Raw genomic sequence first — 23,326 nt, 5'->3', positions numbered from 1 at the left:
AACATGTGCTCAGTGCCAAGGAAGGTCAAAGTATTTTTTACTACTGAAAGGGTCTCGGTAGGTGCTTTAAAGAGCCGAACAAAGGAATTCAGAGTATTAAAACTGCGGTCCTTGCTTACTATCACCATCTTAATCACAAGCACAGCTCACAATAATCTCTCTCTCTGATGAGGAGACTCAGATATGACACCGTGAGGACACGACCACGTGTTGAGCTGCAGATAAACTGAAACTAATGTTAGTGGTACAGTCAAATAACTCAAATGTTCGTGACCACACACGACACCGCCAGATGAATCCGCCTCGTCACACACTTACGATGTTCTTGCACTTGACATGGGTCCAAGGAAGGCAGCTTTTTATTTATAGTTAGTACAAATTTAGTACGTATTTTTATGTATTCGTTCCCTTATTTACACTCGCGTATCATAACGTCTTGGTCATGTCTGACAGGAACTATCCTTTAAAGCCGTTTAATGACTGTCAGCGTTTGGGTTCCGCTGTTCAGAGGTTCATGGGCAGGTTCATCTGCTCGTCTGGGCAATGATTAATGACACTTTCCCCTTTAGTCACTGGAATATTCACACATCCCACCAAACAGATCCTGTGTTCGCTTATGGGTCTCCACGGTTGCCATGATCTCATTACCGAGTCGGTTAACACGTGTGAACTAAGACAACAGACTCGTTGTTAATGACGACGACGTTACGAAGTCCGAACCCCCTGAAAATAGACCAGTTTGACCAGTCTGACCAGTACCACGCTGGGTTTATGGAAAAACCCTTCAGTACCGTTTAAATGGCTCTCAGTCCAATTTTATTGTATTTTATCTTCTTGGAATCTTAACACAATATTGACTCAAGGTCAGTAAAACGTGTGAGTTAATCATTAACGTGTGGCGACATCGCTTTCACGTACAAAAATAATAAAAGAAAACGAAGATCTAATGAGGTTTTTTAAGCAGTCGAAGAAGTAAAAGACGAAAAACCCAAGACGGTAGTGATATCAGAAGGTGGAGGGAGGTGAGGTGGTTGGAGCTCCAGACAGGATGGGAGTGGCCGTGCACCTGTCGGACCGGTTGGAGGCACACCACTCCTGGACACGGTTCCTACCTTCTCCTGCCTCAGCAGAACCACCAAAGAATGGCAGAAGCACCAAATTCAGCTGCGACCTCTTTCCCGGCGCCGACAATATCTCTGCCGCTCGGTTTGGATGTATTGAGGACATACTCAGGTGCTCTGATTTGCATGGAAATTGTAAGTGTAAAAAAAAAATATCTCTCGTTGTTACAGATTAATGTGTAATGTAGGATGCCGTAGCTGTAAAGGGTTTGGGGACAGCTTCGTTCTGATGGTTTCCTTTCCAGTAGGCTATATCAATCCTGTCTTGTCACGTAGTGCTCATAATGACCGATATTTATGTTCAAACGTTCAGGGGAAATCACAGCACAGTCATTAGGCCCGGTCAGTGCCGGCCCGGTCGGGTAGGCTATAGAAATCGGAAGCGGTACACTTTTCTCAATGATGTCTTGATGAATGTTCAGTATTCTCGTGTTGTGCTCTAGGTGTTTGGAGGGTTGGTGTGGGTCCTGGTGGCGTCCTCGCACGTGCCCGTGCCGCTGCTGCAGGGCTGGGTGATGTTCGTGTCCGTCACCATGTTCCTCGGCTCCTCCGCCTACCTCGCGCTCCTCCTGCTGCGGCTCGCGCACAGGATCAACACTGACTGGAATTTTATGGTGAGCACTTTTAACAGCTAATTAAAACGGAATATGTGTCCCGAATACACACACACACACACACACACACACACACACACACACACACACACACACACACACACACACACACACAGTATATCATCCACACCATATTGATTTCACTCCTCTGACAGACTTTAGAAATCTTAAGTGTACTTAATCGAAGTGGACATAGGATTCATTATAAATATTCTAATAATAATAATAATAATAATAATAGTAATTCATTTATAAAGTAGGCCAAATTAAATCAAACGCTTGCAGTAATGAGGTTAAAGGAATAGGCTATAACAAAAAACAAGAAAATCACAACACAGTGGCACTGTGGCAGCCGCCCATCTAATCGGACTTGGAGCTCCGTGAACTCGTTTCTTTCTGAACCGAGCCGTGTGGACATGCATTTATATCCCGCTAAATAACTGAACACATGCTCTGAGGATTTCTTGCAGTCAATAAATAAGAAATCTTTTTTATATAGAAAAGTTCCCAACTCTGCCTTTCTCCTTCAATCTCTGGTCGTCTTCCAGAGACTGGGAGCTTGGGTGGCCTGCATAGTATCTTAACTGAAAACAGAAGGACAGATCTCTTCTGGAGATCTCAGACACTGTTCCTGGGTTCTGCTGGAACCATTATCCCAGTTTGGGGGTCACGACCCCTAGTGCTTCTATTACCATAGCAACCACTGTTGTCTTCACCTCCCAAATGTGTAAACAGATGTTTACGGGTGTGTTTATTCCAGGACATGGTGTACCACTTTGTGGCTTTGCTCTTCTACTTCGCCGCTTTTGTGTTGGAGGCAGCGATAACGTCGGCGTACGTGAAACAAGCCAACGCGACCTGTGTGCTGCGGCCCGTCAGCAACATCGTCACGTTTCTAGACTCCCGGCAGTACAGGATAAACGTTGTGGCAACGGTGAGTTTGCGCTCCACCCAACACATCTGTGATTATCGCTGATCCCTTCTAATAGGCAAGCAGCGCTCCAGTGTTACTGATGCACTGGTCTCTGTCAGATCACTAGGTGGACGAGCGTGTCCTGTCCTATAGAGATGCCTCCCTGCAGATTAATAATCTAGCACACCAGGCTCCGTCATATGTTGCTGGAGGACTTGATGAACTGGGTTGGGTGTGTTAGGACTGTCACTACACTTTGCAGGGCGGTGGATTTCTAGGAATCGAGGACTCTCCATTACATCTCTGAATTAAAAAAATAATAATTTATCAATCATTTTTTATCATTCTTTCCCTCATTTGGAATAAGTTCAGCATAGCTGCGTAGTAATTAAAATGCCTTTATGACCATCTCTGCAAACATAAAGCAGTGCTTTGTGTGCCTTAATGCACTTTCTATAGCCTGTGTGCTACCACAGCTCATTCTAACGGCCAGAGGTCAACACCACTAGCACATCACTTCAGTATAAACGGAAGCAGGCCCTAAGTGGAGAAAGGTCGTCCTAGGAATAACTTACTGCTGTTTCTTCTGTCAACAAATGGTTTAAGGGGAAATTAAACCAATTTGGACAGATTTTCCACTGGCCTCAAATGCAGTTGGCCAGACTGTATTTGCTGGTGTTCAATTGCACATTACATGATGCTTATTCAGTGGTCATAAGTTTCCATTACTGGTTATAAACATATTATATAAATGGCGGGTGTGTCTCATTTAGCGGGCCGCAATATCTTAAGCATCCCAAAATTAAAACCAGTGCGTTAGTATCAACCTTTATATTATTATTATTGATGCAGAACACTTGTGATGAATGACTACCCTTGGTAGCAAAACAATGTGCTTAAATTCACCTAAATATTGACAAATCTGATACAAATAAAGTTTTCCGGAATAGCTTAAAATAATCAAGTGTAGAGCCCTAAGGTGGTACTGAAGTTCTGGACTTCCTGTCTGCCCTGGCGGGCAGTTCTGAAACTCGGGAGTTTGTTGTATGGACCAGACTCATTGTATTTGTGATGTAAACATAATTACACCTAAAAATAAACCACTTTGTTCCACATGTACACACAGCTGGAACTGCAGTCTGGATCTCACATGGTTGAGGCCATGTAGTCTTTTGAAGAAAATCTATACAGTAAAAGAATGATATATTCCCCATGTTGCCTCTGACAAAAGTTGAGTGTGTAATTGTACAGATGCTTGGCCGGCGTTACTCTGCAACGTGTATTTTTCTGTCTTCACAGATTTTTGCGTTTATAGTGACGGTCTGTTACGGCTGCAGCATGTTCATGGGCTTCAGGAGGTGGCGGAAGTGATGAGAGAGAGAGAGAGAGAGAGAGAGAGAGAGATCAAACTCTTGCATCACTGCGGTTGTGAGCATTACTGGAATGAGCAGTACCAGTATTGGTACTGGTATTCAGTTACTGGAAGAGAAAGCGGACCGTGATGCTGCCGACAGTGAGCCTTAACCTGACTGATGTAAATCGAAAACTGTGTTCCACATGCTTTTCTACATTTTAGTATCATAAAATTTGTTAAACGCAATTGTAATATTTTGAGTTGCAAGAGAATTTAGTTTAATTCACTGAAATAACTGCAAAGCATGTTCTGTGTGATGCCGGCAACCTGCTTGCACAGAATTATTTAAAAATGTAATCCTCTTCAGTTCGATTTTTCAGTTAGCAGTATGAACTACACGATTATAGCTGCCTCATAGCTAAACACATATTCTGAGCAATTATTTGGATTTGACTGTTTTAATTTAGGTTGTGCACTGTGTTTATGTGTGTTGTCTGTCTTCACAGCATGTAATCTACCCTCTAATAAATCATTTTGTATTGCCTATATAAACAGACTAACAGATTCATTTTTTGTTAATGCCGTCCAAATAGTTTTGCTCCCTTTCAATCTACAAGTAATGTCAATAACACAAGCATTAGTCAAATTTCTCTGAATTCTGGGGAAAGTTTATGACGTCCCAAAATACTAGGCCTGCATGGGTGGCTTGTAATTGCTGTGTTTCCATAGCAACACTGAAACAACAACAAGATTTAAAGTAGTCCACAGGAAGCTGGAGAGATATGTGTGATAAGACAGGTAGGTGTTGGTGGAAAGGTAGTTCACATTTTGGACTGGCAGGACCAGGTGATAAATATGACATCAGAGTTCTCACCTTTACATTTAAACAGATTTGGTGTCTGGGAGACCGTTGTAATAGCAATAGTAGGGCAGGGTGTAGGTGTGGGTGGGGTACAGGTGTGGGCAAGGTGTAGGTGGGTGGGGTACAGGTGTGGGCGGGGTACAGGTGTGGGCAGGGTGTAGGTGTGGGCGGGGTACAGGTGTGGGCAGGGTGTAGGTGTGGGTGGGGTACAGGTGTGGACAGGGTGTAGGTGTGGGTGGGGTACAGGTGTGGGCAGGGTGTAGGTATGGGTGGGGTACAGGTGTGGGCAGGGTGTAGGTGGGTGGGGTACAGGTGTGGGCGGGGTACAGGTGTGGGTGGGGTACAGGTGTGGACAGGGTGTAGGTGTGGGTGGGGTACAGGTGTGGGCAGGGTGTAGGTGTGGGTGGGGTACAGGTGTGGGCGGGGTACAGGTGTGGGCAAGGTGTAGGTATGGGTGGGGTACAGGTGTGGACAGGGTGTAGGTGTGGGTGGGGTACAGGTGTGGACAGGGTGTAGGTGTGGGTGGGGTACAGGTGTGGGCAGGGTGTAGGTGTGGGTGGGGTACAGGTGTGGGTGGGGTACAGGTGTGGACAGGGTGTAGGTGTGGGTGGGGTACAGGTGTGGACAGTGTGTAGGTGTGGGTGGGGTACAGGTGTTGGCGGGGTGTATGTGTTGGTTGGGTACAGGCGTGGGTAGAGTGCATGTGTTGGCAGGGTGTAGGTGTGGGCGGGGTGTAGATGTGGGTGCGGTACAGGTGTGGGCGGGGTGTAGATGTGGGTGGGGTACAGGTGTGGGCGGTTGCTAGGGTAGGCGGGGTACAGGGGTGGGCTGCAGCCTGTCAAGTGGTTAAGCTGGATAATCACATGAACTGGAGGTTTGTGTCTTTACTGTCTTTTAATGTATTCTATATATAACAGGTCACAATAATTAATGTAAATTAAATGAGTCAGTAGGTGTGTCATATTGGACTTTGGTGTCTACTAGTGTCATTAATTACATGAGTCAGAAATGACATGTATCTACTCCTGAGCATGAGCTGAGAAAGTAACGTGTCTGTAATACAGTTGCAGAGCATAGCCACCAGAGGACTCCACTCGTCAGACTGAACAGGCATTGTTCTCTTGGGACTTGAAATGTTTGCCATCTTAGACTATTAACCACACTGATTTTATTGTGATCTGTTTGAAACTAACATTGTCTTAAGTTTTAAAAACACATTTTATTCAAAAATACAGACTTAACTTTTATATAATGGGAAAACAACATAAAGGAGTTTAAGACAAGGCATTCATTATACTTTAATGGCATTGAAATATAATAATTTTATTCCATGAGGAGGTGTTTCAAGAATATTTTCTAAATTGATTCATCCCTGGAACACATTTGTCAAATTCTGAATCCACTCTGGACAACCAAGTTACTATCAAAGCCTCAGTTAGAAGACAATGTCCTTATATGAGAATGAGAGTGACCAAAACAAGAACATTCTTCCTGTCTAACATAACATTCGCGATATCGATGTTCGAAGATGGAATCGCAAACATTCCAGTTCCAACGGAGGAAAAAACAGTGTGGAGTGGCGGGAACAGCTGGAACATGGCCAACGTTGAGGACACGGAGCAGGCCGCTGACTCCGCCCCTCCAAACACGAAGCCGTCGGACGCGCAAACACGACCCGTCGCCGCCCCGCGTGATCTCCGTGGCTAAAAGCGGTCTGATCGACGTCTTGTGCTGCATTTCCATGTCTTTTATACGATTCCAAGATGGTTGGTTTTGGCCCAGAGGTCTCTATTCCAGCAGGGAGCCTTCAGCAAAACAAATACTGGCCAGTGTTTTGGATGTCTTTGCAAATCATGCAGAAAGGCCAAGAACACCAGAGGCTTTTCTGGGCTGGGCTGATTTATGTAAATTGCAGCAGCAGAACATTCTCAGAATAGGGCCAATAAATCTAGCAGCCACCTCTCCCCTTTTGTGTTGGCCATGGCGCTGAGCAAAGAGCGCAGTGATGGCTGTAAATCAGGACCCTCGGGACGGCGCTTCCACGGTGTGAAGGAACGCTTCGAGACTTCTCCTCGGACAGACGGACATTCCAGCTTGGGCCGCAGCAGCGGGAACGACTCGAACGCCCCCACCGTTCAGGTGCAGCGTTCCTGTGTGGTGTGCTCCCACAGAGGATCACGGTAAGGCTGCACAGACCTGAGGGATCCAGAAGTGGACTTTCCGGGTTCAAAAAGTAAAAGTCCTCACCAAGATTTTGCTCAGGCTTCTTGGATTGTGTTGGTTGCACTAATTTTGCCTGGCCTGCGCTAATTAGAAAATCCAGCAAGCTTGAATAACTGAACCTGGAATGTCCAGCTCTCTGCACAAAATCATCACCATCGCTGTGTAAATTACACCAGGGTGCTTGGCCTCTTTGATTTTCACGATTCCACTGTCCAAGTTGAGCAACATGTTCAGTAGTCCTCTTTATAATCTGATTTTTATAATTCACTAGACCACAGTTTGGGGAGGATGTGGAAGCGATTGCTGGGTTTATACCACAAAATGGCCGACATCTGTGACAATCATAATCCCATTACTGTATAACGGCTCTACAAATAAACAAGCAAATAAAGAAACATATTTAATTAATGGCCAAATTTGATATGATCTACAGTCAAACTTCTGCTGAACCAAAGTGTGAATGTAACCTACACCAATATATCACGTTCTACTATGGTGTAGAACGCAGAGAAAAAATACTCCAACAAAGTCAAAGTCAAATTTATTTATATTTATTTATATAGTGCATATACAACACATTTACAACACATGTTGTCACAAAGCAGCTTTACAATCATATGGTTCCAGATCCCTAATGAGCAAGCCAAAGGCGACAGTGGTGAGGAAAAACTCCCTATGATGGTGGGGATTAGGAAGAAACCTCGGGAGGACCAAGACGACAACAAAGGTCTCATTGTATTTCAGGAAGCATCAGATCTTAATGCTTCCAAAAGAGTCAGTGCTGATGACATTCAGGTGTTTAATATCAAGCCTGATTTAAAACTAACACGAACATCATTGGCTAGTAATCTTTCATCATACATAATCAACATCTGTCAACAAGGGACAGTACAAAACTGTACAAAAGCCTCTTCAACCAGGCTGTGTAACGGTGAGCTGTGTGCTCAAGAATATAAAGTAGGGTAGAAGTGTTCGAACCTCCGAGTGGCACCATTGTGGTGGAGACAGTACGTTAGCTGTTCAGGTGCGATGGGACGCGGGGTTCTGGTCCCTGGAGCCAGGCCTGCTTGGAGATAAACCTGGTGCGAGCGCTGGAATGTCCCTCCGGGCCGCCTCCTGCCCTCTCAGACAACAGAAGGAGGAATGTGAACCAGGGAAACAGAAGCCACCCGTACAAATGTCCCGCGCTCCGTACAGCAGTCTCGGCACAGGGTGCAGAGAGACGGGAGCGTCTCGTTTCGCTCTCGTTTCGCTCTCGTTTCGCGTAATTGTTTCGATAAGCTACTGGAGTCAGATACTCTGAAATTTTGGCCTCACCAATAGGCCAATATTGGCAAAAGATGCTTGTCTTTCCTGTCTTTACTATAGCCAGTAAAAACATTAACTGCACAGCACTGAATTTTTTAACTGATGGTACCAGACAACACAGACTACAACTTTATCCTGTGTAGGACATTAGGCACAAGACATAATAATGTGCTTTAGTCAAACAAAGCAGTGGTTATGGCAGAAACCAGATATGAGGAAAGTACCAGATTCAGCCTGGGTACTGCTGAGATGATCTAAAATTCCCAAATGAGAGCAGGTTGCTGAGGGACCAGCCTCCCCAAGCCTCTCGTCGTCTTCCAAGCGAAGCCAAGTGGCACCACAAATTAAAATGGATTATGCTCATAAACTGAGCGGGTTTTGTTTTTCCGTGTCAAGCGAGCGATGCGGACAGTGAAATACACCACATGAAGTCAAAGCAAATCGCACGTACAGGAGAACATTCCAGGTTCCATAAACATCAGTACCACGCTGAGCTCCCAGCAGCAGGAACTGGCCACTGGAAATAAAGGAACGGTATTTTTAGCAAGCCAGATGGTGATGGTCTGCTATGTTTAGGGCTCAGCGCACATAAGACTTATTTAAGAGAGAAAAACCAAAAACCACGTATGCAATTAAGGCCCATTACTGGGAGCATGGGTATCAGTCTGTTCTTTTCTTTGTGAATGGAGCTGGAGGGTTACACGGTGTGAGGTGAGCATTCCCTGCTGATCTTAGATCAGTTTGGCTGTTTTCCTGTAATGGCTGCCTGCTGAGATTTAAGGAAGGACAAGCTGGATCTAGATCAGAGCAAAATGGTAACTCAAACGAGCTGGTGAAATGGGACTTTCTAACTCAAACGCAATGCCATTATCTCTCCTGGCTTGACCTCACACTTTGAGTTCCAATACAGAACACAAATACCAAACACAGCCAATAATATGGTCTTTAAAAGAGTGATGCACCACAGTCCACAATAAACGAAAACAAATGTAACATCCGTTCAGCCGAAGCTAAACATCCTGACTTGACAATAGTAGAAACCAAGTACACAATGTCACAGGAGCTAACTAATGCAGCCCATAATATTCTAAAACTTTTGGCACAGCCACAAAGACCCCGAGAAGGATCCAGGTTACTGCTGTTAGCGGGAGGTCGACCGTCTGAAGAAGTCTGGCCTCAGGACGCTCTCCCACTGAAGCAGAGCAGAGCTCCTGGGAACGGGTTCAGATGAAACCGATCAAAATCACAACGCGTTTAATGCCTGCGAAAGCAATTAACCCAACATGTACTCTGAACTGATTTCACCTGCATGTAGAGAAAAAAAGGTCAATGTTTTTAAGTTTATTATGAGTTTTATCAATTAAATGGAAGAAAATCTGCTTAAGAGAAGTTATTGTTTATATTCTGAGGACTGTTTAAAAAATGACTCAGAATCATTTCCAGGACAGGTAGGAAACAGGTATGATATGATTCAGACTGGAAATCATATTAGCACAAAATATGGACCAGACTGTTGTTCACTCCACATGTGGTGACAGGCACTCTGTGTTACTGTGGCTTAGCCTATAGGACAGAGACAGGGCTCAGATCTCTTAGAATGTAACATCAGTAATCCACCTGTAAAAGGACATGCAGGCAGGACATACAACAGAGGACAAGCAGGAGGACATACAACAGACAAAAGACCTGCACCACTGAGTATAAAGACTGTTCGTATAAAGACTGACTGTATAAAGGCTGACCGAATAAAGACGGACCGCTAGCTGCTGTTTGCATCTTCTTAATTTGGACATGTAGTTTTTCCATGGTCCTAGTGGGATATTGGAGGCTAGCCAGTGTGTAATCTTTAATGGGCAATGAATTGGTTTCTATTTTGTCATGTTCAGATACCAAGAAGTCCATTAAGCTCAGACCTACACGTGTAGAAGCACTTGAAGATCCTGAAATAGGTGCTGTTAAACAAACACCTTTGTTGTGATATGCTGTGATGACTAATCTTCAGTCGTTTATGAATGTCTGATTGAAAATAATGTGTTATCGTGGGTCACTGTAACATTCTGTGCTAATTTTATTATTTTCAATAATTTTGTATAATTAGATTAGCTGAACTGCTGTCTCCATGAATCTTATTGCCATGGTTTCAATTATGATGTAAAAATAGAATTTATCGGAAAAAACAGCCACTATCTACAACTACCACCGTATCGTTGCTGCCTGTCTGTGTAAAGTCCCTGTCAAGCAAGGCTGCTTACTCAAATGTGAAAGCAGGATTATTGACTCATTCTCCTGTGCCAGACAGATGATTTTTCAAGTGCATAAAGGCTCATAGTGAAGTAATGGTGCATTCCAGGGGAATTGACAGTTTGATTAAGCATGGCACATTTTCTGTGTGAACGGAAGCCAAGGCCAGACAGATTGAGATGCCTCTCAGTATACCAGACCTCTCACTCTGATTGGAGAGGTGAACGTCCCGCACCAGAAAAATTTCACAGGCTGCATAAATGTGCGTAGGTAGACTTCCTTTGCAGTTATATTGTGTACGCTTGGCTGCATGCAGACCTTTACGTTTCCTGGCCCGTTCTGTCTGTGTGCCGAGAGAGATGCTTCAGGGTAGCAACAAACGAGACTGTCACTTAACAGGTCTGTGGTAGGAGAACTGTGACACCGGAAGACAGAACTGAATCCAAGTTTATGACAGGAAGGTCAGAGGTAGGAGAAGTTGAGGTCAAAGGTTAAGATGGTCCATGAGAGTGCAGGACAACAAAAATGAATCCTGTGCTGAAACTGTGACATATGTGACAAACTTCTTTAGGCCTATATGACAGTGTCAGAAACCACACAAACCTCAGCATCTGTGTTGAGGTTTCTCAGCAACTCACCTGTTTTAGTGCAGGAGAGTGATCAGTTCGGCATTAAGACTTCACGGTGCCTGGCTGACAGGAATCAGCCTCACTGCCAAAAGAAAGCAGAAAGCTTGACAATGTCTTTTCTACTTGAGTCGGTTTCATGAAGGGGCCACGTTTTTGCCAAACAGATCCTTTCAACTATAGCCAGGTGTGGATTTGGAGATCTGGGGCCTTAGACAGTAGACAAGAGCAAGCCCCTCCCCCAACCACAAGACTTTACTTTCCCAAACTTACCATTGGCTTCTGTGTCCAGTGGTCTAGCTTGCTGTAGTACAGTGGGGGTGTTTGACCTTCAGGGAATCCTGAACTATTGATTTGAGATGGGAGTTTGGGGGGGGGGGGGGGGGGGGGTTGTTGTGTTTCTACATTTGTCAAAAGTGAATAAGAATAAGAATACGTTATTTAACATCAACACATGAATCTCATTTGTGTCACTCATGGGGGATTCCTGGCTTTTGCATAATGCAAATACTTTTTATTATGGTCAAAGCAAATTTTTGACTTTCAGACATTCAATAGAACAGTGTCTACAGGAGTAGGTAAAACTGGGTGAAAGGTCATGATGGTTACTGGCCCTGGCTAAGAGTCACCATATTAGAAGAGCACCAAGATATTGTTATGACCCTATTAATTACATAAGAATATGGTGCTGAGGTATGTGTAATACAGGTTGTGTGCATATGTGTATGTGTGTGTGTGTGTGTGTGTGTGTGTGAGTCATTTTCTTTCCATTTAAGATTCAAACACATTGGGCCCCTGCTCAGCAAACACGCAAACGCAACACTGCACATTCTTTAGCTTCCAGCGCAGGACTGTGTGACTAGCTGTGAATCACCAGAGTTCATCAACACGCAGGTCATTTAAAGCACCGAGGCTATCTGAAGCCCTTCATGAGCCTGCAGACAACACGTCCAGATCATACACATGTGCACACCAAATTAATGTTCAGTTTGGAATGTTCAGTTTCACTAACAGATGCTCAGACTGGAAGCAAACAGGATTTCCCCCTGCATACCATAATCAGAATGAGGTGTAACCAATTACCTGATGCATAAACTCAGCACTGGAGAAGTTACAGAAACCAGGACCAAACCACTGCAGTGAGAGTAGGGGGTGTAAACCAGGACAGAACCACTGCAGGGGGGGAGTCAAGCTCTCCAGGAACACTGCAGCATCAGTGATTGGCTTGTTTAAAGATGCCATCAGATGGAACCGAATCGGACTATTTGATATTCATAGAGAGGAGACAACTGTTTTGTTTAAAAACACGTTCTTCTCTATAAGTTCATTGTTTCTATTGCCATTCTGATGCTGACGATTAATATTGTTGTTAATATATAGATAATCAACTTAATTCAAGCCCCTGAATGTAAACCACCAGAATACAGCTAATATAACATTTACATGTTATATTGTATGAACAGGATGACATGAACAGGATAACATTTTCACATTGCAAAAATATTTCACAAACCTCATTTATAGAAGTCCATAATGGGACATCAGATGGCAAACTTTGCATTGTGAATATTTTCAAAATGGAAAAATAAATTACTTTTAAAAAATGTCCATTATACATGCTTAGAGGAGTGCCGACCAACTTGGATGATATTACAGATACTTGGAGGATATTACACTAAGCAGTTGCAGCGATCTACGGATCCACTCTGTCAGCCACTGGACTCACACTAGATGGCGCTGTAACTTCTCTCTCAAACCCACAGGTGATTACGAGATTAATACGTGAGAGCAACGATCGACCACGAGAACTTCAGATGTATTTGCACTGAGAAGGCCATTATAAATAAATTTATAAATTTAAGGCCATTATAAAGTGATTATCCTAATATTTACGTAATCGATGTTTATGATATACCGTCAGGAGTAAAATAAAAACGCTAATATTTTCCGATCAGACGAAAAAAATCAAAATAGGTCACGCCTGGTCTGTAAGATGATTTCCTGCACCTTTATCAAACTTGTTGAACTGTATTTCTAATTATTGCGCTCGTCTTGAACTTCAGTTCGACTAGCTTTCCAGTACACGAGTCCGCCAATAAAAAACAGCAAAAGAGACACATGTGGTGCAAAATCCCGAATGTCACAATATCATTCCGTTTCAATAAGAATAGTAAGCAAAAACAACACCTGCGTTATATTAACATCGCGCACGCACGCACGGTATACCGTATATAGCGGTATATTGTTCTGCCCTGCGCGCCATCAGCCTGCGGGATTCTCTGAATTCCTCAAGGCTCTGTGTGCACGGCAGTAAAACGTGATTTGGCACGCAGGACACCCAATGGGTCACTCAGGATCATCAAAGGTCCCGTTCTCCCCGCGAGCTCCTCCGGCACCGTCGTCGCGAGCGCTCACCTCTATAAATTCCCTCGCGGAGCAGAATTGGCCACATCTTCGCAAGAGCAGCATCCATATACCAGCAGAATAACTAGTGCGAATACAGACATCACGTGAATATGAAGTTGTTCAACCGCTTCTATATTCCTTTGTACATTTGCGCGCAAGTAAATATCCTGCATAATGACACTCAGGTTACTTTTGTATAGAGGTTGGATGTTTGGTAAACCCTTGGTTTGTCCTCCCAGGTCACGTTTTGCTCGCTGGTGGGGGCTCAATGCCCAAGTACCTGCCGCTGCCCCAAGAAGCCGCCCGCGTGCGCCCCGGGGGTACAGCTGATCCTCGATGACTGCGCGTGCTGCATCGTCTGCGCCAGACGGAAAGGAGAGCCCTGCTCCGAGATGCACCCCTGCGATTTAAGAAAGTCTCTCAGTTGCGTTTACGGTGGAGGTGCGCGGAAGAAAACGGGAGTGTGTGCGGGTGAGTGTGCCTCTTAAACGTTTTGGCCGGGCTGTGGTCCTGATGGTGAATGATAACGTTCCTGTGCGCGCACGAGCGCGCGCGCGCTCTCTCATCCTGACGGAGTTGTGAAGTAATAAGACTGAAAGTCATAATAACTAAGGTGATGAACGCCAACGTTGGTTGCTGTTCTATTAGAAGAGTATCTAGTTAACTAGTAGATAGATAGATTCAACTTTATTGTCATTGCTCAGTACAGATACATGGCAACGAAATGCAGTTAGCATCTACCAGAAGTGCAAATAGTAGCAATAGTGCAAAAAAGACAGGGCAAGTGTGCAATAAGTATACATAGTATACATATACATAGTGCAAGAGATTGTTAGAATAGATTACTATTATAAATGTGCAAAAATAGATTCACTATGCACTGAAAAAAATAAAGCATTGGCTCAATGTAATAAAATTGAATTAATCAATCACACAAATTTTTTTTCATTGACTCAATCCAAAAAACTCAATTCATGACTAAATGAATTTAGTTTTTTAGATTGAGTCAATGAAAAAAAATTCGTGTGATTGATTAATTCAATTTTATTACATTGAGCCAATGCTTTATTTTTTTCAGTGTATTATAAATATGCAAAAATAAATTAACTGTGGATATGGGTATGTAGATATGTACATTGCAGGAGACTGCAATGAAACTGTATTGATCAACAATTGTGTGTTATTTACATGTCAGCTGCGTGTAGTAGTAGCTAGTGATTACTTTCCTACTCTGCATGTCTCGGTATGTTTTTTTCAGTGTACGGAATTCTGTGTTGAAACAGCTGCTGATGGTAATTATGACATATTTTTGCAGGCCAGTGTAATATTGAGATATGAACACTGACCAAGGCTCTGAGAAACTGGACAGCCCAGCTACAGACCATCGGCTTGGTCGCGCTCCGTGTTAACCGAGCTGTACGTTTGCTCTTCCGAGCAGTTCACGAGAGAGACACCTGCACACTGGGCGGCTCCGTCTACCGGAACGGGGAGAGCTTCTTCCCGAGCTGCAGCCACCGGTGCACGTGCAGGGACGGGCAGGTCGGCTGCGTGCCCCGTTGCAACCTGGACGTGATGCTCCCGGGACCCGACTGTCCTTTCCCACGCAAGGTCCACGTGCCCGGGGAGTGTTGTGAAAAATGGGTGTGTGACTCACAGACGGAGGCCAGCAACCTGGGGGGCTTTGCAATGGCTGGTGGGTACACACACACACACACACACACACACACACACACACACACACACACACACACACACACACACACACACACACACTCACACACACACACACACACACACACACACACACACACACACACACACACACTCACGGCTGCATGATATAGTATTGTGATTAGAATTATGATTACATTGAGATCGCGATTATAGTGCTACATATTGCTCCATTGGGACTACAATTTGCAATTGCAATATACATAAACATTTGTGAACCTTTAATGTGACATGGCTTTAGACTGCCTTGAATACTTGTCTTCAAAATAATTTTTGGTCTTTGTAATTGTAAAAAAGAGAACACTTTTCAGGAACATGAGGGTACATAATACAAGAATGTTGTGATTTGTAAGAAGGTTAATTTACAAATTGCAATCTTCCACAATATCATTATTGCAAGAGCCAATGGTGCAATTAACAGTCAACAAACATGTATCATACATACACTGTCAAGTCAGTTGCTTAAAACCAAAACAAGACATTCACATATCAAAAGTACTTACAGTAAATGCTCCAGTTAGTATACCTTCTTAACACATTGTTCCTGAATTGCAGCCTACAGGCAGGAGGAGACAGTGGGTTTCGACCAATGGGATCCCAGCACAAACTGCATCGAACAGACCACCGAATGGGGTGCCTGCTCACGTGCCTGCGGCATGGGCCTGTCCTCCAGGGTGACCAATAGGAACGCGCGCTGCGAAATGGTGAAGCAGAGCAGGCTGTGCATGGTCCAGCCCTGCGGCGCCCCCAGGGGGCAGGGAGGCACACAGGTGATCCAGCACTCTGGTTCAACTCCAGCACATGTTCAGCATCTCACTGTTCTGAGGTCAACTGCCACATGGCTACATGCGACGTTCCTGAGAACATTACAGATTAGCCACATTTAACTTGATTTCATATACATATTCTTTTTTTCTTGTGTTAAAACTTCCATAGTGTTCCATAGTGACATATAGAATAGAATAGAATAGAATAGAGTTTATTTGTCATTGCACAACAAGGTACAGGGCGATCCCAGGGTGTAAGATGCATTTGGATCCACTGAAAGTCCTTTTTAATTTGCACACGGTAAACAAAGAGAAAGATTTTAAAACTGACCGATGAAGAGCTCGGCTGTAAGAGCCACAATGAAACATGAACCTTGAGTTTAATGTGACATTTAAAGCAGGTTAAACACGCTAATGGTCAGAGCTTTGAAAATGCATGTGCACGTTGCATGTAAGTGGCACAGTTGCCTTGAATGTTGGATGGTGTCTGATAACTATGATGGTGTCTGATAACTACGGTGGTGTCTGATAACTACGGTGGTGTCTGATAACTACAGTGGTGTCTGATAACTATGGTGGTGTCTGATAACTATGATGGTGTCTGATAACTACGATGGTGTCTGATAACTACGGTGGTGTCTGATAACTACGGTGGTGTCTGATAACTACAGTGGTGTCTGATAACTATGATGGTGTCTGATAACTACGATGGTGTCTGATAACTATGGTGGTGTCTGATAACTACGGTGGTGTCTGATAACTATGGTTTTTACTACGGCAGGGAGCCACGTGTCTGCAGGCTGCCAGGAGTCCCGAGCCCATGCGCTTCACGTTCCGGAACTGCACGAGCGTCCGGGCGTTCCGGCCACGTTTCTGCAGCCAGTGCTCCGACGGCCGCTGCTGTACGCCGCACCTCACCCGCACCGCCCACGTGGAGTTCCTCTGCCCGGGCGACAGGTCGGTCAGGAGGCCCATGATGTTCGTCATCACGTGTGCCTGCCACCACCACTGCCCTCAGGACCAGGACGTTCACGCCGCCGACACGTCACTCCGGCCTTGAGGGCTCGCTTTTGAGCATGCTACACAGAAGATGCGCTGTTTAGATGAAGGCACTTAATCTTTAGAGTGTGTGTGCATGTGTGTGTGGTAGGGAGCTGTAGACAGAGCCAAAGTTTAGCTGCCTATAAGTGTGCTGAGGGTCTTTATATGAAGCTCTGCACATATACGGCTCCCTTGGACTGACTTCCTTTGACTGTTCAAAGGGCAGTATAGTTGTTCAGTAATGTGGGTTTTCATCGGTTGTCTTAAGTAAGCGATTAACCCCTCACAAGCAGAAAACTAAGTTCTGTGAATCATCTCGAAAAGAAAAATCTCATACGTGCAAAGCTCAGGTAAACATTTGGCCATCAGCAAACCTAGAGATGTTCTGCGTCTTCTACACATTTCATCTTAACCACTGCCGTTACCTACACCACCCCATCCTCTAACCCCATTACTATGAACAAATCCATTTGAATAAGAGAGGGGAAAGTTCATTGTAGGCAAGCACTCTGTCCTTGGGAGTGTTGTTCCATGCGTCACTGTGCCAGGTTGAGACCTGCTTCCAGCCATCTTGTGTAAATTCCTCTGGCGCAGGGTTTGCATAAGGACGACCTCTCCCAGGCCCTGGGGTCTAACAGAGTGGGTGGAGCTTCATGACTGGGAACATGCAGCCTAGCAGAGCATTTGGGTCACTCACACGGTGCCGTGAAATGTAACGTGTGTGCACCTTTGTCTTTTCTTGTGAATGAACAAAAGTGCTGTGTGTTGTAACAGGGCCCCGCCTCAGGTTCACTAAACATACCGTTAATAATCCTGTTGCATAAATCCCATGAAATGTCTGTAGGTTACATATGTGATGAGAAGTTTTGTTTGAGCACATACTAACTTGACAAATCTGTGTGAATGACAAATGTGTCATGTCAAATAACTTTCAGTGACAGTGACGTGATGACTTGTATTGTTTTAGTACTAAACATTTAGTACTAAACTTAGTACTAAACATGTATTTTTCTATACTTGTGAAATGTGTGCGATTTGTGTATATTTTTGCGGAAAGGATCAGTGCTACTCCAGTATGCTCTGGAGTACAGTGGGAGTTGTTGAATAACTCCTATCTTCACACACTGTTGATAGACAGCTGCCCTCATCAGTCCTTGTAGTTATAATAAGTCTGAAGAATCAGTAATGTCAAAAGTAGAATGCCAACAGCCAATATATTTTTGGGATTCAGGTTTTGGCTCCTTTGGTCTGACCGTGAGCTGTGAGGCTATCATAGTTAACAATAATTACAAATGGTTATGTAGGCTGGCTGCTGAGATCACTGCACATTGCTTATGATACAATGTTTAAACCTGATTTCTTTATTTTTTAAAGGACCATACATGTGTTACCTGTAACTTACTTTTCCAAAATTCATGCAAAAAATGGTACAATAAAATTTGCTGGACAGGTTAAAATTAGTATAGGTCACCGTGATCAGGACACTGAGCCTTTGTATGTCAGTATAGAGCAGGGATTGGCAACCTTCGAGAAAGTGGCACGCCATAGGTTGCCAACCCCTGGTATAGAGCATTTAATTCATTCATTCATTCATTCACCAAAATATGGAGGTTACATGGCAAATAGGGTATTTTGATTCAGCTGTAAATGTAAAATGTAAACAGGCCTTATGATTGGTTCTCCCTTTTCAGATGTTTCAAACTGTATCGCAGTGTATCTCTGTTGGAGCAGTGGAATGACATATTTCTCAACATTCTGCAACATGAACTTTTATAATGCAGAGAAATATTTATTAGATAAATTACATACCTTAATACCATACTCAAAAGTGCCAGTTAGCATGACTGCAATGGACAGATCATGCTTAAGATAAGCCTCTTTGGGTGTGCTAGTTTTTACACCTGACTGTGTGTGAATTCAGACCCATGAAAGTCTTAAAAAAACTACAATTTACAGTTTGGGGCACCTAACCCCAAACTGCTCCCCGGGTGCCAGACTAGGGCTGCCCACCGCTTTGTGCACGTGTGCACCACAGCCCGCTAGTAATCAATAAATCTCAGAATAAAAATCAGCAAACTAATACATTTCATTTGCAAGCTGGACACATATGATCTTTATCAACTGGAGACTTGGTCTCATGGTGGTACCATCTCTCAGTTGTCACAGCATATCTGGAACAAAAGAAAAGCAGGTCTGACTGAAAGGTGCCCATCTAGAACTTAGAAATTACTATCATGCTTTACATTTTTAGTCCAAAGATTTGATGCAGTGCTCTACTGATAAATAGAGCCTTTCTAAAGTTCAAAGATGAGAATGACATGCAAATAAGTGCAGTAAAGAGTTAGCATATTAACCTGCCTAAAAGGTGATTTTATAGGACTTGAGCTGAGTAGAGTTTATGGAGAGGTTTGTTCCATCACTAAGTGGTGTGGAAACTGAGGTCACATGACCTAGACATACGAGCATGCTTAAACAGGGACATGTCAAGGGCCCAGAGGTGAAAGCCAGGATGCAAAGCAGTGAAAGGCTGAGTGTTACAGTAGTCAAGTCTGAAGATGACTAGAGCTTACTGATGCTGATGTTTAAAGAGAAAATATCAAACTCATGAGGAGCTCCAGCAATGACACTTGAAGGTGAGGTTGTGTGAGGTTGAAGGTGAGCCATCCCAGGCTACATGGCCAGATAAACCCTGAAGATAGGACGAGAACCAAGAATCACAAGAAATTATTAAATTCGCATGGAGTAGATCACAGTATCAAAAACAGTAGACCAATCTGGCTTTGTGGGCAGGTTTTGTTATTGACAAGACACCAACATCTGTTGAATGCCCTGGTATGTACCACAGATGGTTGAAAAAGAAATTTGTTCCTCTCAAGATTCTAATAAAACTGAGAAAAGACAGCCTGTTCCAAGATCTCTGACAAAAATTGGAGCAAATGGGTCTAATTCAGAGTATAACTCAGTATAATTATAAATGAATATAATTCACAGTTTGTAGAATTTAAAGGATTCTTGATAAAGTGCTATATTATGACATTAAGATTAATGATAGATTGACATTAATAGCCTAATATCTCATATTTGTAGTGATATCTCAACGATAGTAATTGCAGATCAATGTATTTAGATGTGTACCACAGTAATGGCACAGGTTGGTCAGATTGTTTTAGGAGAAAGTATTAATACATTCTTAATTTCTACATATGTACATAAAGTATGTGGTACTAATTAACTAGCATAAAACGTATATTATTTTAATATAATGAAGAACATACATTTCAGAGGACATTGTCAGGGCAGGCTCTAGAGTCACCCATCCTGTCGCCACAAGAGGGGGCTGACGAGCCAGTACTCGCTCATAAACGCGCAATCATCAATGATGACCTTCAGCTGTCCGTCTCCCCATTTCAGCAGCACGGCTGGAGTCTCACTGCTGGGTTGTTTGTTGCCCATCCTGGGCGCATTCAGTCAGTCTCTTGTTGCTACAGTATGTCTACGTTTCGTACTTACCTTTCATGATTCTCTCCTCTCGTTTTCGAGTACACTCACTCCTGCGCCATTCTCAAGTTTTCCAGTTCTGTTATTTCTCTGTCTAGTTTTGTTATTTTGGGGTTTTTCGTTGTGGTTTGAGAGCCAGCTACTTCGCCTTCGTATTGTTCCTTCGCTCGTTTTTTCCTTCGCGTTGCATTATCCGCGATGTTTTAGCTTCTGTTCCTTCGTGCTCTCCTTTCACGCAGTCTTCTGCATTTTGTGCTTTTCCCGAATTCCTTTTGGCGCAGGTTTCAGTTCTGTTTATTTTTGTGATTTGGCGATTGGGTTTCCCTGGTTTATAATTTCACGCGTTCGTATATTGTCGCGTAACAGACATAAATTTAATGCAATTTACAGTGAGCAACCACAGAAAACACGCCAGATTCCTGGAGGAGAGTCATGGCACCTCCCTGACTGCCTCTTGAGTGTTTAGGTGTTTACAGCTGAACTAATATGAACACCGCGTGAAGTGCCACCCTGCAGACGTGCATGAGGGAGAGTGCTGTGAGTCCAGCACGACACCTTACAGCCTTTCTTTCACATCACCGCCCTTTAGTGTAATTATAACACAAACTCTTATCAAAAATGCATTTGGGATTATTTATAGTGTACAGTGTATATGACAATACTACTCTGTAGTATTAATTTTACTTTGTATTTACGTTGTTACTTCCAAGCACCTATTAATTTTATAATAATTGTGTCTCCAAGTGATTTTGAAGTTGGCAACCCTGCAGTCTTTATAAGGGCAATGACTGCTGCTGCTAAAGCTTTTTATCCGTTTCCTTTTAATTTGACTTGCAGAACTTAAGTACATAACTATTGTCAGCTTTACTGAATAGACTCAATGAGCACTTACCATGCTTTAAATCCAAATGTAACTTACCATCAGTATGCAGTGCTGGTGCTCGAGGACAACACCCACAATCATTTTTAGTCCTTGGGGTCTATCTGTAAATGTGACCAAAGGTAGTGAATGCTGTATTTGGATATGAGATATTTACACGTTTACCAGTGCAATACACACCTTAATTCTGGAAAACGTCTTCATCCCGACTGCATACGACTCATTCTCACTCATCAATCATTGCTGCACGACTGGTATTGTTGCTGTTATAATTCTTCACCAACACCACTAGGTAAGCATTTAATATATATGAAATATCATTTTTACTGAATTATAAGTAGGAAAACATTTTAACAGTATATACGGTGCAGGTGTGCCTGCCATATCCATTCACATTTGCAACGGTTAGTTCTGCTGAAGCTGCTCAAGCCCACTCCACCCTTTCTACTATTGAAGAGAGCACGACAGGACTATAGGACCATCTCAGGACTAATACTGACCCCACATGTTGGAGTAAGGTCATCTTACCCATGCAGTGTTAAGTGCACACTTACACATTTATATCTTAAGCTCTCTATCTTAAAGCTACTTTACAGAGTACGTCAGGGAAGTGCTTAATCCACATAGATTTGTCTACATGTGTTCACATACATTTGAAGAATTACCTCACTCAATTTCCTGGTCGGGATGGATTCTTGCAATGTCCCAGTAAAACAGTTTATATGGGCCAATCTTTCAAAGAATTACATGTGCATTTTTCCCTGCCCCATACACATCTGCAAAAATGTGATATTTGTGCATTACATTATTGTAATTTTTGCTTAGATAGATATATACTAATTCCTGACTTCCAGTAGCAGATAGACAGAGCACACAGGGTTATAAATGGAAGAAAATATACATTAAGTACAAAGTATAGAAATAAAGTTAAAAAATGAAATAATAATAAAATAGACTTCTAGTGTGCCTATGTACGGAGGTAGTGCAGTTGGCTACTAAGTGGCTGTGCAGATTGCGATGCTGACTGATGCCAGCCATGCAGATAGTGCGGTTTGAGGTACATGTCAAAAATTACAACAGAAAAAAATAGCAGTGCAATTTTGCAAGATTGGAACATTGTACAAAGAATGAATGAATAAACTGATAGTGCAATAGTAAAAAGTACAAATAATAAAAATAATGAGAGTAGAGGTATGGTACCAAGAGGGTGTTACATATGATATGGGGACATGTCCATTAGAGTGACCGGGGTGGAGGTGTCACATAGTTTGTAGTCTGCTGTGCTGTGAGGAGTTAAACAGTCTTATGGCCTGGGGGACAAAAGACTTCCTGTGTCTGTCGGTGGAGCAGGACTGGGACAGCAGTCTGCCGCTGAATGAGCTCCTCTGTTATAACTCTGTTGCATAAACTATGCAAAATACTACCATTAAAAAAATCATAGCTTATTAAGACATAATTCACTTACAAAAATAAATGTTCTCAGCTTTAAACTGGAGACTTAGGACAGTTGTTGGGTTGATAGTCTCTTACAGGAGAAACTTCAAAAACCTATTATTAATTGAATTAATTATTCAATTTGAGATTCTGGCACTGTGGAACCAATGGGCAAAGGTAGTGAGGTCACGGCGCCTGATGGATCCAGAAGCCTGTGCAGAATCTGTGGCATCTCCTCTTTGGCAGGTTTTAGGTGGTCTATGTTTACTGAGGAAGACCACCATTTCCCCCTAAAAGATCTGCAGCT

At 43.3% G+C, this 23,326-nt stretch overlaps 2 protein-coding genes and 1 long non-coding RNA gene across 3 annotated transcripts; 2 read left to right on the top strand and 1 right to left on the bottom strand.

The window, feature by feature from the left end:
• Positions 1 to 946: 946 nt before the first annotated feature.
• Positions 947 to 4,548, top strand: mal2 (mal, T cell differentiation protein 2). The gene is made up of 4 exons (XM_076970988.1): positions 947 to 1,256; positions 1,565 to 1,735; positions 2,496 to 2,669; positions 3,948 to 4,548. Exons 1-4 carry the CDS (start codon positions 1,143 to 1,145, stop codon positions 4,017 to 4,019), a joined length of 531 nt encoding a protein of 176 aa, XP_076827103.1. The 5' UTR covers positions 947 to 1,142; the 3' UTR covers positions 4,020 to 4,548.
• Positions 4,549 to 13,690: 9,142 nt separating this feature from the next.
• Positions 13,691 to 18,669, top strand: LOC143473968 (CCN family member 3-like). Its single transcript, XM_076971206.1, has 5 exons — positions 13,691 to 13,826; positions 13,908 to 14,139; positions 15,107 to 15,361; positions 15,955 to 16,169; positions 16,948 to 18,669. The coding sequence occupies exons 1-5, from the start codon at positions 13,779 to 13,781 to the stop codon at positions 17,224 to 17,226; spliced, it is 1,029 nt and encodes a 342-aa protein (XP_076827321.1). The 5' UTR covers positions 13,691 to 13,778; the 3' UTR covers positions 17,227 to 18,669.
• Positions 18,670 to 18,676: 7 nt separating this feature from the next.
• LOC143473969 (uncharacterized) lies at positions 18,677 to 21,436 on the bottom strand. Its single transcript, XR_013120662.1, has 3 exons — positions 20,718 to 21,436; positions 19,778 to 19,896; positions 18,677 to 19,378 (listed from the first exon to the last, which is right to left on the bottom strand). It is a non-coding gene; the product is annotated as an uncharacterized LOC143473969 (long non-coding RNA).
• Positions 21,437 to 23,326: the final 1,890 nt, after the last annotated feature.

The sequence above is a fragment of the Brachyhypopomus gauderio genome, chromosome 13 (genome assembly GCF_052324685.1).
Source record: "Brachyhypopomus gauderio isolate BG-103 chromosome 13, BGAUD_0.2, whole genome shotgun sequence".
NCBI classification, from domain to species: Eukaryota; Metazoa; Chordata; class Actinopteri; order Gymnotiformes; family Hypopomidae; genus Brachyhypopomus; species Brachyhypopomus gauderio.
The sequence above is the reverse complement of the archived record's forward strand: the minus strand, read 5'-3'. Positions and strand labels throughout refer to the sequence as shown.

Coding starts and splice junctions, on each gene's coding strand:
- mal2 (XM_076970988.1), top strand. CDS start 1,143: ATGGCAGAAGCACCAAATTCAGCTGCGACCTCTTTCCCGGCGCCGACA. Junction 1,257..1,564: donor CTCTGATTTGCATGGAAATT/GTAAGTGTAAAA, acceptor GTTGTGCTCTAG/GTGTTTGGAGGGTTGGTGTG. Junction 2,670..3,947: donor GGATAAACGTTGTGGCAACG/GTGAGTTTGCGC, acceptor CTGTCTTCACAG/ATTTTTGCGTTTATAGTGAC.
- LOC143473968 (XM_076971206.1), top strand. CDS start 13,779: ATGAAGTTGTTCAACCGCTTCTATATTCCTTTGTACATTTGCGCGCAA. Junction 14,140..15,106: donor GAAAACGGGAGTGTGTGCGG/GTGAGTGTGCCT, acceptor TCTTCCGAGCAG/TTCACGAGAGAGACACCTGC. Junction 15,362..15,954: donor GGGGGGCTTTGCAATGGCTG/GTGGGTACACAC, acceptor CCTGAATTGCAG/CCTACAGGCAGGAGGAGACA.